At 54.1% G+C, this 15709-nt stretch overlaps 3 protein-coding genes across 5 annotated transcripts in view; all 3 read right to left on the bottom strand.

Annotated features, from left to right (window-relative positions):
• Window positions 1-2786, bottom strand: part of LOC139585535 (zinc finger protein 502-like) — a 76693-nt gene extending 73907 nt beyond the window's left edge. For both annotated transcript variants that reach the window (XM_071418347.1, XM_071418348.1), the window contains exon 1: window positions 2540-2786. The gene's annotated coding sequence lies outside the window, so the exon portion shown is untranslated. The remainder of the gene's footprint in view (window positions 1-2539) is intronic.
• LOC139585533 (zinc finger protein 502-like) overlaps window positions 1-15709 on the bottom strand; it is a 93341-nt gene that overhangs the window by 10197 nt on the left and 67435 nt on the right. The window lies entirely within an intron of this gene.
• On the bottom strand, window positions 3376-15568 carry LOC139585529 (uncharacterized). The gene is made up of 12 exons (XM_071418339.1): window positions 15506-15568; window positions 15059-15169; window positions 12031-12718; window positions 11776-11839; window positions 10897-10945; window positions 9748-9857; window positions 8873-8990; window positions 8380-8479; window positions 7765-7961; window positions 6718-6855; window positions 3646-3791; window positions 3376-3607 (listed from the first exon to the last, which is right to left on the bottom strand). Exons 1-12 carry the CDS (start codon window positions 15566-15568, stop codon window positions 3376-3378), a joined length of 2016 nt encoding a protein of 671 aa, XP_071274440.1.

Genomic DNA, 15709 nt, shown 5'->3' with positions numbered 1-15709 from the left:
TTGCTGTTGCCAACACCCAGCCAGGACATCGGCTCCTGCCTAAGGAGTGCAAAGCAGCACCACTGGTGGCCAAGCGGCCCATGCCAAGTGTCCCTGAGGCCAGAAACAGCCGCCAGCACAGCTGAACACGGGGGGGACCCCTCAGCCTGGCCTCAGGGGCTCTGAAGCCCCGGAGATTTGCACTTCCCGCCTGCAGCAGGACCATGGGAGCCCCCACTGAGCCTGCCCTGAAGGCAACGCAGCAGCAGCCAGGGCTCCACAGCGGGCCAAGCCCCTGGGCCTGCCCACAGATCCTCTGCTCAAACCCTCGGAAATCCTGGCCACCCTCCTCTGGCACCTCCAGCCACTGCAGCCAAGCCTTGCTGCCACTGCTGCAGCTTCAGCGCTGGCTGGGCCTGCACTGCCACAGCTGCTGGGGAGCACCACGGCACAATTCCACTCTGGGGCTCACTCACACCCACACTCTGGGCTGACTGCGACTGCATTGCTGCAAAATGTACCCATTTTGGTTCTTTTAAATCTTCTTTCTCTGCTCAGGCTTGGTTTGTCTTTGCCTTGGGGAAAGGAATTTTAAAGGTTTTATTTAAAGGATGTTACACCACTCAATGGAGATGAGCTAAACATCTCCACAGACTGGGAATAGCCCAAAAGACACCCACAGAGATAACGACCTGCAACAAAACATCAACGCCCAGCAGCAAACAGCAACCAACAGCTACCCCAGACACTGCCCCCGGCAGAGTTGGAGACACCTGGTCTGGAAAAGGCTGAGAAGGAAATCCAGGAGTGTGGAGCTAATTAACTCCAGAGGGGAAGGAATCCGGATCTAATAGGAAACCAAATATTAAAAACTACACCACTTGGAAGCAATGAACATTAAACCAGTGGATTTAGATTGGTTCAGACTACATAAAGTTTAGGAAAAAACTAATAAATCTCACGTGTCATGGAATGATCTTCTCTGCACACTCGGGCTGTGTGTGGATGGAATGATGTGTGCTGCATATCTTTGCCAAAACCAAGTAATGCCTTGACTCTCTAACACTAAAGATATTGTTGGAGGGTTTTTGTTTTCCCCGCAGTTTCAGTGACAAGAATACAACATGAGAATCGTTTTTCAAAATAATCCTACTTTATATGGTTAGGTAGGTTTGGGACAGAAGTGTGAGAATCAAGTTTTGCTATGGGTTTTTCAACGTTCACCTAGAACTGCTTTAAAGGTGACCATTTAACTCAGAAACAGTTAATAGTTTGTTTAAATATTGTTTAAAAAACAAACAAAAACCATCCCCCTACCTAAAACCATAACAAAACAAAAAACCAACCAACCAAATTAATAAAAAACAAATAAAACCCACCAAAACCAACAACAACTAAAAAGCAGATTCTGGGGGGGGTGGGGGGGGGGGGGGGGGCTGCATGGCTGCTCTGGAAGAGAAGCTTCATTCCAGGTAGCCCGGAGAGGAGCTTTAGAAATGCAAATTAACACTGCTGGGGCAAAGCCTGGACAATGTACCTGGGTCTTCCTACCCGGGGCAGGAATTGGGCTGATTCCCTCTGCCCCTCAGCCCAATCTCTGCCCGCTTGCACTGATGGAATTTGCACAGCTAAAGGCAAAGCCCATGGTGAGGATATCTGACTCTGCAACAGAAATTGGTACAGCTGCAAAAGGAAACAGCAAATGGAGAATGTTGTGGATGCAGCTCATCCAGCAGCTGAGCGAGGGGATGCAGGTGGCAGCCAGGCCTCCTGATCCAGGAATGCCTAGAGAAGGACAGGGAATGAGGGCACTGAGAATAATTCCAAAACCAAAGAAGACTCAGTAAGAAAAAAAAAACAGAGTCAATGAGTCAATCTGCTTGGAGATAGGGCCAGGGACTTGTAGATAAGGAAGTAATGGGAAAAACCATCAGTTTCAGACAATAGAACAAACTGATACGGACTGCTGCTCAAAATTCCTCTAAATTCATGAACTTCGAGGAAAAGAAAAAAGACTTAACAGAGCCAGGAATATCGGCTGTTCTACAAAAGTGGGAATGCACATTAACGAGGACATGCAGTTGGCGGATCGGGAGGTCTGAACCGTCCAAGTACCTCAGCCAGTGGGCAAAGGGAGAGGGAGATGAGGCCGGGAAAATGAGGATAAAAAGGAGGCTGCGAACTACAACAATGGCAGAGAGCGCACGGCAAATGCCCCATGGCCTCTCCCTCTGCTCAGCAATAAAGTCACTTGTACAGGACTCCTCTGTCTCCTCGGGGCACAGAAACCTCCGGCCACGTCAATTTCCCCGCACAGCCACGGGCACGGGGCAGCCGCCTCTGTCCCAGCCACAGCAACCGGGCCGAGCCAGCGCTGCTCCGGCAGCGGCTCCTGCCGAGGCAACGGCCGCAAGGAGACCGCGGGCAGCCGCTCCCGCAGCGCCCTCACGCCAGCGGCAACACGCGCCGGACACGGCACAACGAACCCGCCTGAGCCCCCTGCCGCCCCCGAAGCCCGCAGCCAGCCCCGAGCCCCCGCACAACCCAGCGCGCCTCCCACCTGCGCTGCGGCCGCCTCCCAGCTCCGCCGCCGCCTCACCGCGCTCCGGCCGCTGCCGCCGCTCCCGCCGCTCCCGGGCCCGCACAGACGCTCCGCCAATGGCGCCGCTGCCGAGCCACGGCCGCCCTCAGGCCGCCACCGGGGCCCTGCCCCGCCCCGATCCCACCAATCAGCGCGCCAGAACCACGACTGACGGCACCGTCGCCCAATCGCAGCCGGGGGCGGGCTCTGCACATGGCACAGCCTCGCCCCGCGCTCTCAGGGCCCCCCGGGCTGCGTGAGGGCAGAGCCGGAGATGAGGAACAGCCCTGGAACGGGCCGGGCCCGAGGGGGATTGAGCTGAAAACACAAACAAACTTCTCCGCGCCTCCCGCCACGGCTTTCCCGGCACTGCGGCTCCGGTGGCTCCGGCTCAGCGGGAGGCCAGGAGCCTCACTTCTCCTACCCCTAGTTAGGAGCATCAGTGCATCGCTTTGATTTCCCTCAAATAGGGGAAACCGCCCCAAACCCCTGTGGATGAGTGGGGGAGGGGAGAGATTTCTGACAGAAAACTCCAAAAACTCAGAGCAGGATAATGAGAAGTAAGTGAAGAGCCTTAAATCCAGCCTTCCCCCACGCCTCCCTCCTTCCAGCTGCACCTCCTACCCCGGCAGTGCCGGAGACAGGGAATGGGGCCGTGCTCACTTCATGCCCCGGGGCTTCTCCCTCTGCTCAGGGACAGGAGTCGTTCCCCTGCTGCACCCTGGGCTCTCTCCCCCCGGAGACTTCTCCAGGAACTTCTCCAAGCTGAGTCCATCCCACGGGTCACAGCCCCCCTCCAAGTGCTGCAGCGTGGGTCACCGTGCCCCGGGGTCAGTCCTGCCAGGACAGGCTGCTCCAGCGGGGCCCCTCTGGCCACGGGGGCACAGCCTCCTCTCAGGCATCCCCGTGCTCCAGCGTGGCTGCTCCGGGACCTGCAGGGGGATCTCTGCATCCCCATGGATCTGCGGGGGGATCTCTGCATCCCCATGGATCTGCAGGGGGATCTCTGCATCGGGCACCGCCGTTTTTGGAGGCACCAGGAATAGCCTGAGCTCTGCCCGAAGCTCTTCTCACATTCCCCACACCCTTCCCGGCACAGGAAGTGTTTTACCTCCTCACAGCTCCCCAGTCTGGGTTTGCAGCCCCTCCTCGTGTGGGGTCTCTGGGGCTTTTCCTCCCCATTGGATTCCTGCGCCGTGGAGCCGTTCCAAATGGCCTCTTCCACGAGGTTCTGTGGCAGGGATTTGTTCTCCCTGGTCTCTGTCCACAGCTCAGTGCCTGGGGGAGGAAGGACAAGGAGAGGAAGAGACTGGGAGAAGGGAAAAGGCAGGAGGAGAGGAAGGAAGAAGGAACAAGGGAGGAAGGAGATGGAAAAGGAACGTGGATGGATAAAGGACGGAATGAGGAGAGGAAGGAGGGCAGAGAAGGAGAAGATGGGATTTGCCTCCATGCCAGAGGGAAGGGGAAGGAGATCCCCCCCAGTCCATCCCTGGCAGGATGGCGTTGGCAGTGAGGCTGTCCTGCAGCGATGCTGGGCTGGGAGATGGAGCAGCAGGGAGGGGAAAGGGGCAGTGATTCCTCCTGCCCTGCCTGGCTGTCCCAGTCTGGAGCGTCCTGGCGCTGCCGAGGCCCTTGGAGCGTCCGGCACTCAGGAGCCCGGAGCTCACGGCTGCTTTTTAAAGCTGACAAAGTCGGCAGGATGGGTCTGGGTATGATCTCAGCAAACTGGGTTTATTGGTACAGGAGCAGGGGACAGAGCTGAACAGGGTCCAGGCACAAAGACAGGGTGCAAGCTGAGGGCACAGGGGGTTTTTGTATGGGGTAGTGAGGGTGGAGCTGAGGGTCAGGGTCCAATGGATATGGGGGAAAATGGTGAAAAGGAGGGGTTAAGGGTCGGGACAGCTAATAGGGAAACAGGGGCAGAGGAATGCAGTAAACTGGGGCCAATGGAGGGACTGAGAGGGAGAACATTCTAGGGGCTAACCAGAGATGGGTAACAGGGGGTGAACTTGGGTAATTAGGCCAACAGGCCAATGGGGTAACATAACTTTCCATAAATCAGCATGTGCCTGAGCAAAGATCTGTGGGAGAAGCAAGCTTCTCACCATAACCTTGAAATCTATTCTTCTCAGTCCTCCACAGCTGTGGAATTGAGACTCTGATGGTAGAGTCCTGGGCCTCCACACCAGTACATCTTTCTTTTCCTTGCAGCCTCCTCCTCCGCCGCCCAGACAAAATTTAGGATTGACAAATCTGGCTTAGGAGAGCAACAAGGGGTGAGCACCTTGGGTTTTGTGATAAAGGAACCTCACTCTTTAGAATTTTTAAAAGTTTAATAAGGAATAATAAGGGACAAATCAGTAACAGCGCTGGGTGTTGGCGATGGCCAGAGGCACACCGGTTAACCACAGCAACTCTTCTTGTCTACTTTTTCCATTGTATTGTTCAAATACATATTCATAATGATTATACATATTCAAACATTTCTTTGAACACATTTACATGTTCCAGGAATTCTTTAGGTTGGTTTGACCCCCAACTCGCCTTTTTAGAGCACGTGCAGGAATCGTGGATTGCTGTTTTGAGGGTTGTGTGTCACTGCCTCACAAGGGCCCCTGTTCTGTGGTTTCAGCAGGTGACAGTTATTGACAGTGGAAGGGTCAGTGGCAGGGGCCTCATCACATCCCTTCCTTAGATGTTATCTGACCATGCAGACGGTTTTAGCTACTTCCACAAGTACTTTAAATGAACATTAGCTCTTTCACAAATATCTCTGAGTTGTTATTGTCAGTTAGTTACAAAAATAAAAGCATTAGTTATTATTTCACAATTATTTCACAATACGGCTACTTCTGTAAAAGTTAACATTCTAATGCACAACACATGGCATCCACTTTAATATTTTGCAAAAGCCAAAACTATAATGTATGTTTTTCACACTGTCCACTAACTAGAATATCATCCATAAATGATGTTCTGAGGATATGAGCTACACAGGGGCCAGGGCATTGGCCACAAAAAGTTGACAAATTGTACTATAGCAAAAGCAGTGAAAAGTGATTACAAACTGTACTCTATCAAACTCATTGTGATTAAGAATATTTTGCAGAAGTCAATACATAATAGCAAAAGCCAGCACTACCTAGTTATTTATAACAAACCCAGGGCAGGTTTTTCCCTTGCATGGAGCACCTGGGCCTTCCCCGGGCCCCTTCTGCCCTCCTGCAGAGCCGGTGGCATTTTCCAGCACACACAGTTTGTAGCCAAGAGCCGGGTGCAGCCGAGAAGGCTCCAAGCGCCTCCTTCCAGGCTGACTCTGCAGGTGCCGAGGCTGCTCTGGGCTCTGCCAGGGCTCTGCTGGGGCTCAGCTCTGGGCCAGGCTGGGCCCACCCTCCCCTCACATTGCTCCGGGCAGCTGAGTCACAGCGGGAGAGGGAAGGGACACGTCAGGGGAGTTGAGGTTTAAGAGAGTTTTTATTCATAAAACTTTCATAACAAGCAGGCTGCTCTAACTACCATAACTAACTAGCAGTGCTAACTATCCTAACTAACTACCAGTGCTAACTACCATGACTAACTAGTTGTCCTAACTACTGTAAGAAGAAGCTGTCCTCAAGAACTTCATATCCTCCGCTGCTCCCTCAGTTGCTTTGCTGCAGTGATCAGAGGTGTCAGGCTGGAGAGAGGCTTGGCTGATGATAAAAATGGGTGCTGCCCAAAGGATAAAAAGGAAAGAAATGAACTGTTACTTTCCAGAGTCAAGTTCCTCACAGGCTCTGTTGCAACAGGACAAAGGGAAATGGTTTGAAAATCGAGGGAAGCAGGCTCAGATTAGATCTAAGGAAGAATTTTTTAACCAGGAGAGTGGGGAAACACTGACAGGGGGTGCCCAGAGATGTGGGAGGTGCCTCCTGCCTGGAAACATCCAAGCTCAGGTCAGGCAGGGCTCTGAGGCCCCTGAGCTGCTTGAAGATGTCCCTGCTCGCTGTGGGGCACCAGGTCCAGATGAGCTCGAAAGGAGCCTGCCAGGCCACAGCGGGCGAGGATTCTGCTTGCTCTGCGCGTGGAACGCAGCGAGACTGGAGACTATCGGAGGGGGCCCCACAAGAAAACCCCTCCCTGGCACTGCTGCTTCCCCTGCAGCCCTTGGCTCTCACCTGCAGCAGCTCCTGGGCAGCCCAGCGCCGCTCCTTGTCCGGCTCCAGGCTGCACTCGAGGAAGTCCCGCAGCAGAGCCGACAGGCGCCGGGGCTCCTGCAGCTGCGGGGTCCCGTTCTGCCGGATCAGAGCGCGAGCCTGCAGGGAAAGCAAACTCAGCGCTCTGCCAGCTTCCTTCACACCCACACGGGCTCACATCCACCCCGGGGCCTCAGCCCCAGCTCCAGGGCCACTTTCCTCCCTGCCAGAGATGCTGCTCAGAGCTCATTTTGCTATGCCAAGCAAAAAACCCAAACCCTGGGGCTGCCACAGCCACTGCAACATCCAAATGATCTCGCCTTGAGAGCCAGTTTCATTGGCTGGCTTTGTTAGTAGGAACCTCCATCAGAAATAGCCCATTTTGCTTCTCCAAATATGGACACCAGCTTTACAGGCCATTTTCCAGAGTCACTGTGGTCTGCCTGTGTTATTTCAGAGGATTCTTCCATCAAGCGCATCTCTGCAGTGCCACTGACACTCAAGTAAATGCATTCCTGATGCCCCATCCCAGAAACTGCCAGGCAAGAAACAGGAGGTTTGTGATGCTGAAAGCTCAGGCTTGGTGACACGGAAAAAGTAGCTTGGACTAGGAAAGAAATATGTTAGACTATGAGGATGTTAAACCATCATCTTCAGGATTTAGACAAGTTTCCCAGTGAGAAGAATCAGGGGGGTGATCATCTTGCAAAATGTCTTTTAGAAACTCCTGCAGAAATCTTGTTGGGTTTGGGGCTGGGATTTGCGGATGGTGTGGAGTTTTCTTGCAAGATAACATTAGAGCTGATGCATTTGCTTCATATTTCCAGGTCATCCTCACAGCCAGAAGAGCTGCAACAACATAAAGCCCAAAGCAAATTGTTGCTGGAGACTGCAGAACATTCGTCTGTGTGGAGGCACAAGTCCTCTGGGAATTCCCTTCCCATGTGCAGAAACCTCCAGCTGCTGCTCCCAGTGCAGGGTCCCCCTGTGCTCGCAGCCTCTGCAGCCACTGGAGAATTTGCCTCTTACCATGGCCGCCGTTTCCCTGAAGTAAGGAGGTTCTCCTTCCACCATCTCGATGGTCACAATGCCGAAGGACCAGATGTCCACCTTGGGGCCATAAGGAGATCTGGTCACAACTTCTGGGGCCATCCAGTGAGCAGTGCCCACCATGGAGCTGCGCTGGTCCTGCTCAGGGCTGAGCTGAGCGCAGAGGCCAAAATCAGCTGAGGACAGAAACAAACCCTGTCAAAGGCAGCTGCAATGAGGAAACCAAGCACAAAGATTCCCCACGCTCAGTCTGAGAGTGTAGTAGTGAAGTCAGCTGGAAAAGCCCTCAGGGCTGTAGCCAAGGAAAGATGGAACTGGGCCCTTCAAGAAACCCTCAGCTTTCCTGCAGTGGCTTTTACTGATTCCCTCGGAGCTTTAGATTCCCACTGCTGCCCCTCTGGAAGGGCCATGGCCAGAGCAAAGGCACTGCTGGCCCCCTGCTCCTCTCCTGAGCTCTCTGCAGGGGCAGCCACTCTCAGCTGGCAGCAGGGGCTGGGCAGTGCCCCCAGCAGCCCTTGTGGGGCTCTGGCCCTCCCTGGGAAGCAGCCCCAGCCCCGCAGCCCGGGAGCGCCGTGCCTGGCCAGGAACACCCACCCAGCCTGACAGAGCCGTCCATGCCCAGGAGGATGTTGGAGCTCTTCAGATCCCTGTGGATCACCCGGTTGGAATGGAGGAAATCCAGGCCCTGCAGACACTGAGAGAGAACAAGAAACACGAGGGCAAAAACCAATGGCTGGAATATATCACACCAGAAGGGACAGCTCAGAATTCTGCCAGCAGCAGCTTTGCTGTGACAGGCCAGGAGTGCAGTGCACACAAGCTCCAGGCAAACGGTTCAAGGCAAAGCTGAGAACAGCAAATCAAATCCAAAGCAGACAGAGAGTACCACAACAGCAGGAGAGAGAACAAGAACAGAGTAGAAGTGCAGTGATGCTGGCAGGCCGTTCACTGCAGAGGCTCTTTCTTCTCCAGCTCATAAAAACAACTCAGAAACAAAGCCCTGAGCATGGAGCCACTCCTGTTCTCACGCCCTCTTTGGAAGGACCATCGTGTCCCAGCCATGGGAGTGACAAGCAGGATCCCTCACCTCCCGACTGACAGCTGCCATCTCTCCTTCAGCCATGCGTGTCTGTCTGACAACGTCCCGCAAAGTTCCTCCATCCATATATTCCATCACCAGCCAGAGATCTCCATCCACAAGGAAGCTGGAAGAGGAAAACAATGGCATGGAGATGAAAGTGCAGAGCTCAATTCCCCCATGGAAAAGCCTGGAGTAGAGTTTTGTTTCCAGGTCACTTGTCAGTGAGGACAGAATCAGATGGAGAGACATTCCTGCCAGGCTGCACAGTCCTTGGAATCTGCACAGTCTAAAGGGGAAGGAGACACCTGTGAGAAAGGAGAGGCCTTGGATGGCAAGCAGGTGAAAAATGCAGTTTAGCAACAGCCCAGATCAATATGGAATCACAACCCTTGGCCCCAGCTGGTTCAGCTTCTGAACTCATCAGTTCCACCATTCCCTCCAGAACAAGGCAACACAACTGCCAGGGTTATCCAGGGGAGGAGGCCGTGCAGCACTTGGGACAAAAGCAGTCAGAAAACCTTTCAGAAAGTCCCTTCAGAAACAGGCAAGGCCAGAGAAAAATGGGTAAATGAGGCATTTCTGGAAACAAGAACTTGGTCTTACTGGCGTCTGTAGCAATGGAAAAGGGCTGGGAAGAAGAAGCCAAGGGAAATAATTTCTGCTGTGGTTTATCAGCACTTGCTGGGAGACACAGCAAACGGGGTCAACTTGAAGGAAAAACCAAAGCAAAGCAACAAAAGCACGTGGAGGGAGTGAACTGCCAGGCTGTTGGTTTGGGAAGATGTGGCTGGGTCAGGCATTTTCAAAACAGGCTACAGACTCCTGATGCCAGGAAAGGTTAACGCAGGGCCCGGGCTCGGGATCAGAGCTGAAGCACTCACCTGTCCAAAGAGTTGACAATGTTGGGGTTCTTCTTGTCCTTCAGGAGCAGGATCTCATTCACAGCTCGTTCCCTGTTCTGCCCTCTGAGACTCATTTTCTTGATGGCCACCTGAAGGGACATTGCAGCCTTGAACTGGAGGAGTCTGTGGCAGGAGGCCACAGCAAACATGGAGCGAGTCTTTGTGGAGCGACGGAGCCAGGCTGTGCCAAACTGCCTTGGGATGGGACACCAGAGCTCAGCAAGGGCCATTCCCACAGCCCATTGCTCTGCCAGCTGGGGGCTGCTTACAGGACACATGGCCAGAGACATTTGGCCTTGCAAGCTCTGCAGAAATGGTCCCTCAGCTGTCAGCCTCAAAGCTCTAACAACATTCTCTGCACCTACAGTCTTCTCAAATGGCCTCAACACTCCTACTATTATTATTCAAACCCATTTTGCAAGCAGGAGGTAATTCTGGTTCTCTGAAAACAGAGCAAAACAGCCAGGAACCCCTTAGCAATTCTATGGGATTTGGTCATGATTTCAGATCCAGCTGCTCTGTTTGGGATTGCACAACAAAGCAGACACGCACACCCATTGCTCAGGTGATCCCTGTCACAGGCAGTCACTGACACAAGACCCAAACACAACTGCAGGATTAGGAGAGAGCTTTGCTCTGGACATTCATCTTCTCATTTCTCTCCCTCTGTCTCTGTGAACAGCTGAAGTAGGACTAAAACCCCAAACTGAGCCCAAGCAGGATCTCTCCCTAATCAGACCTTGAGGTATCCTTTGAAGATAAAAGGCAGGATGGAAATAATATTGTTATAGTTTAGCTAAGAATAGCTAAATAATGTTCCTGTCTAAGGTTGGGATGAAGATAAATTGGGCCTCAGTCTCCAGCAGCTGATGCATTCACACTTTTAGATATGAAGGCCAAGCCAGTGTGTCCTGCTCTGACAGACACCGCTGCCCTCCTTGCATTCCTTTGGTGCTTCAGAAGGACCAAGTCTGTCCCAGCTGTGCTCTGCAGGCTGACACTGCTCTGCCTTCAGAGGAGCAGCCTGGGCAGGAAAGCTCTGCTGGCCCCCAAAGCTGCAGCCACAGCTCCCAGCAGAGGGGAAAGCCCTGGAGAGCTGCCAGGCGTGCTGGGCGTGTTGGCACTGACCTCTCCTCCAGTGGCCCTGTCGAGTCCTTTATAAACGGTTCCAAAAGCCCTGGAGACAAAACAGCAGAGAAGAAAGAAGCAGCGCTTTAGGCCCTGGCAGGGAAAGACAGCCCAGACAGGAGATCTCTGCTGCCTGCAGCGTTCACAAACACCTGGGTGCATCGACCCTTCCAACAACAGCACAGCAGCCACCAGCCCTCTGCCATGCAAGGTGTGCAGGAGAAAACTGAGACCCAACATGAAGGAATTGGGCTGGAGCAAATCCCAATGTCCACGCTGAATTGCTTTAGTTCAAAACCTGAGGTGAGAGATGGCTGTCTAAAGAACTGGAAAAGAATGCATTTCATCCTTTTCCATTTCCTGCCTAAGACCTGCAGGTTCCACAAGGGCCCTGCCATCAGGCAGGTGATGCTTTTTCCCCCAGAGTGCATCAGCTCTGTGCCTGTTACTGAATGGATGGGGTCTGCTACCTGTGCTAGAATAGAGCACTTATTAGTTCATCTCTGGTTTCTGTTTCTAAACCATTAGGTTGATAATCCTGACCAGTGGATATTTTTTGAAGGAAAATATTTGAAAGAAATCTTCTTGAGAACTGTTTTCTGACAGTCACCAGATGGTGAGTTGTTCTTTTAGGCAATCCAGTTCCAGGGACAGAAGATCTTCCAGGTCCTGCTCCTTGCTGCAGGCAGGACACTGCCAGCCTCAGGGGCCTTTGACGGCGCCTTCTGACCACAGTTATCAATTCTGATCAGGACTGAGAGACAGCAGGATGGTAGCCCAGTGTCTGAAGGTGCTTGGAGCTCTCCTGACTTCTCACTTGATCCTGCACCAGCAAAACACCCGGCCCTGCTTGTGCAGCAGCAGCTGCCGTGCACTTACCCTTGGCCAATCTGCTCCACTTCCAGGTATTTCTCAGCAGGCTCCTCCTCGCTCACGGTGTTCCCTGAAAGAAACCATGTGGAAGACGCTCCCTCCCAGAGTGAGACCCCGCCTTGCAGCAGAGCCACAACCAGCCCCACTCCCTGGGGCCGTGAGCCCCTTGGTGTCAGCTGGGGAAGGACAATAAATGACTCGGTGACATTCAGCTGCAGAGCAACACTGGGTGCAGCTGATGCTGAGACACACACACAGCACCTGCTCGGGCACCCAGGAACAGAGCAGACGTACTCAGCTGCATCAGGCACCACTCCCCTCTCCCCTCTGCCTGCCCGGCTGTGCTGCTGTCAGAATGTTCAGCCCAGGATCCCACAGCGGAGGGAGGTTCCTTGTCCTCTTCCCAAGCAGAGGGAGCTTCTCCATCCTCTCCCCAAAATTCTGCAGCTTCTCCATCCTCTTCCCAAAATGCTGCAGCTTCTCCATCCTCTTCCCAACATGCTGCAGGTTTGTCATCATCGTTCCAAGTCAGGGGATGTTCGCTGTCCACTTCCCATGCTGGGAGATGTTCACTCTCCTCTTCCCAAGTCACAGGATGTCCTCCATCCTCATCCCACACTGGGAGATGTCCATTGTCCTCATCCCACTCCGTGGGAGCTTGGCCACTCTGGTCCCACACCAGGGGACATCCACCGTCCTCGTCCCAGGCCGGGAGATGTCCCCTGTCCTTGTCCCACCCCGCGGGAGCCTCGCCGTTGCATTCCCACCCCGCGGGATGTTCGCCCTCGTCTCCCAGAGCAGCGGGAAGTTCACTGTCATCTCCCGGCACTGAGGGAAGTTCACCATCGTCCCCCAGAGCAGTGGGAAGCTCACTGCTGTCTTCCTCCTTGTTGACCTCCTCTTCGTAAGCAGAGGGAGCCCCAGGAGGTGCTGGTGCTGCTTCTGTGCCCTGTGGACAGATGGCAGCGTGAGGGACGGGAAGTTCTATCTCAGTTATCACCTTATTTATCCTCAGCTGCACATCCAGCTGCACTACGCAGAAATGGGGTTTGGAGCTGTTCCAACTAACAATGGGCTACAGTCAACATTGCCACTTATTGTTGGGAATTCCATATTCCACCATGGCTAAAGCCAGCAAGCAATCCTCTGCCTGCAAAACCAGACCTGCAGCTCTTCAAAAGCTCTTCAGCAGAAAAGGAGAAAACTGCCAGGGATCCCTTTGCTGCTGCTGCTGCAGCAAAGACACTGACAGGACCTTTCCTTCAGCCTCCCAGGCTGGCCCTTGACTGCCACATGCCGAGCTCACAACTTGCTGCACAATTCCAAACACCAAAGGTTCCTTTCCCACTCACCGAAGGAGGAGCTGCTCGGAATCCAGACATGAGGTGCCCTGCAATGGGAGAGGGAACATGAACCAGATGCTGTTAGGAGAAAAACTGCCAGTGCTGGGAAATGCCACGGAGCAAGGCAACCCCAAGAGAGCATTTTGCTTTCACTGCATCCCTCCAGGAGCCACAGTCCCTTCCCACAGCAAGCAAGAGAACAAGCACAAAACACTGGGCTGGGTCAGTTCTTGGCTTGAGCAGCAAACGGAGGCAGTTCCAGGCTCTGCTGGCACAGACTCCCTGCTTGAGGGAACAGAACCCCCCAGGGCTCATTGCAGATGCTGTGCACGCCCTGCTGGCTGCAGACACCCCCTTTTTCAGCTGCAGCTGCTGGCAGGAGCTCTCCCAAAGCAATGGTGTCTTCATGGCAATTTGATTCCAAAGTCAACTCAGCTCCAGAGGAAGAACAGAAAGCACACAGCAAGCCCAAAGCCACAGATGCTGCACCGAGGGAAAACCTCAACTTACGTGCCAAGTGGGTTAAAAAATACCCCGAATAAGCCACAGAGTACAGAGTGCAAACTGCAGCAGCCACGTGCTGGATCATTTTGGCTGCGCTGCACACGCCTGCAGCCTGTAGCCCTGCAAGCACAGAAGGACAGGGCTGGGCTGGCTGCTGAGAATGCCTCGGGCAGGAGGATCCCCCGGCAGCGAGCCCAGAGCCACTCTGGGCACTGAGGCCTCCGTGTCCCACAGCAACGGGAACACCACGGGGACGTGGCGCTGTTCCTGTGACATCCCAGCAGCAGCTCACGCAGAAACCGCCTGGAAGGTTCTCCTGTGTCACAAAGGAGCACAAAGAACCCTCCCAGGGCACAGCCCATGGCCCAAAGGATGCAAGAGGAACTCAAAATGCAGCAAACAAGGACACCCCATAGCCCAGCCTGAACACTGAGGAGAACAAGGACAGGACCAAAGCAAAGGAAACGTGACCTTTAGTCACTGATAGTTCTGACTAAAAGCAGCAAGCCTTGTTCCATCTGGGATCTTTGTTCTAGTTCTAAAAACAAGCAAGGTCCTCCAGTCTAAATACACAGAAGGCAGGAACTGGGGAGGAGGTGGGATTAGGAAGGAGGAGGAGGAGGAGGGAGAGAGGAAAAGGAGGAGCAGGAAGAGGAGGAGCAGGAGCAGGAACAGGAGGAACAGGAGGTTCCAGTGCCCCCTGTGGCCGCAGCCACGGGACCATCGCCCCCACCTTGTCTTGCAGCTCAGTGGGGAGGGGGAGCTCGTCCCAAATCTATCCAGGAGTCCCTGAGAGGGTGTTTTATTGGGGGGGTATTTGGAACTTGTAGATTGTGGAATTGACCCCAAATATCATCTGGTGTCTCTGGGAGGTTTTTTTTTCTCTGTGTGTGTAGGTTTGGATTTTGCAGGAGCCCAAAGCTGAGCCCCTTGGGGGGATCTTTGGGGGCCCACGTGGCCATTGCCCAGTATGGGCAGGGGAGGACATTGGTCCTGGGGACCCCTGGGAGAGCAGAGGAGGGGAACCCCTGGGACCCCCAGAGTGGGGAGAGCAGAGAGGGGCGATCCCAGAGCTGGGGGACCCCGGCAGACTGGAAAGGAGGGGAGCCTGGAGAGGAGAGACCCCTGGGATCCCTGGGATCTCAGAGTAGAGCATCAGGGGAGAAGGGCCCCCATGGACCCCCAAAAGGCCCTGGATCATCCCTGAGCAGGACGCCAGAGAATGGAGAACCCCTGGAACCATTGGACCCCCATGATCCCAAGGAAAGGAAATCAGGAAACCTCTGGAACACCAGAAGTGGAGAGATGAGTGATAGGGAAATCCTGGCAGAGCTTTTTGGGCTGAACCTTGACATTGCGGAGATTTTCATGGACACAAGACTCCTGCTGACTTCTACAGATGGAATTGGGCAGGAGGAACCTCTACTCCAAGGTGTTCCCACCTTGGTTTCCCCAAACCAGGATCTGTCATTCCCAAGCTGTGGCCAGATGGCAGAGGAGGAAAAGGCCCAGACATTCCGCACAAGGAGGGGCTGCAAACCCAGCCCAGGGAGCTGCAGGGAGGAAAGAGCCCCCCTGAGCCAGGAAGGCGGCCGGAGATCCAGCCAGAGCTCAGAGCTGGTGGAGAAGCCTCATGGCAGGGAGAAGCCCCACAAATGCTTGGAATGTGGGAAGGGTTTCAGCTACAGCTCCACCCTGATGGAACACCTGAACATCCACCCTGGGGAGAGGCCCTGGGAGTGTGGGGAATGTGGGAAGAGCTTCAGTGGGACCTCTGACCTCAGCAAGCACCACAAGATCCACACTGGGGAATGGCCCTAGGAGTGCTTGGAATGTCAGAGGAGCTTCAGGGAGAATTCAGAGATCGTCACTCACCAGCACTTGCACACCAGGGAGAGGCCCTGCGAGTGTCCCGAGAGTGGGAAGAGCTTCGTGCGCTGCTGCAGCTCCATCCCCCATGGGAGGATCTGTGCTGGATGATCCCCAGTGACCCCCGTTGGGCAGAGCCCTGGTGACCCCTGTTCTGGGTGATCCCCGTTGGGTGGGGGGAAGGTGTTGGAGAGATTTCTTTCCCTTCTCCTTGTGCTGCTGTG

The sequence above is a fragment of the Agelaius tricolor genome, unplaced genomic scaffold (assembly GCF_023055355.1).
Source record: "Agelaius tricolor isolate 1412-34295 unplaced genomic scaffold, bAgeTri1.0.p SCAF_84, whole genome shotgun sequence".
Classification (NCBI taxonomy): Eukaryota; Metazoa; Chordata; class Aves; order Passeriformes; family Icteridae; genus Agelaius; species Agelaius tricolor.
Note: the sequence above shows the minus strand (reverse complement) of the source record. Positions and strands in the feature narration are given on the sequence as shown.

Coding starts and splice junctions, on each gene's coding strand:
- LOC139585529 (XM_071418339.1), bottom strand. CDS start 15,568: ATGGAGCTGCAGCAGCGCACGAAGCTCTTCCCACTCTCGGGACACTCG. Junction 15,170..15,505: donor ACTCGCAGGGCCTCTCCCTG/GTGTGCAAGTGC, acceptor TCCTCCCTGCAG/CTCCCTGGGCTGGGTTTGCA. Junction 9,858..10,896: donor ACAGGGCCACTGGAGGAGAG/GTCAGTGCCAAC, acceptor ATGTCCCTTCAG/GTGGCCATCAAGAAAATGAG.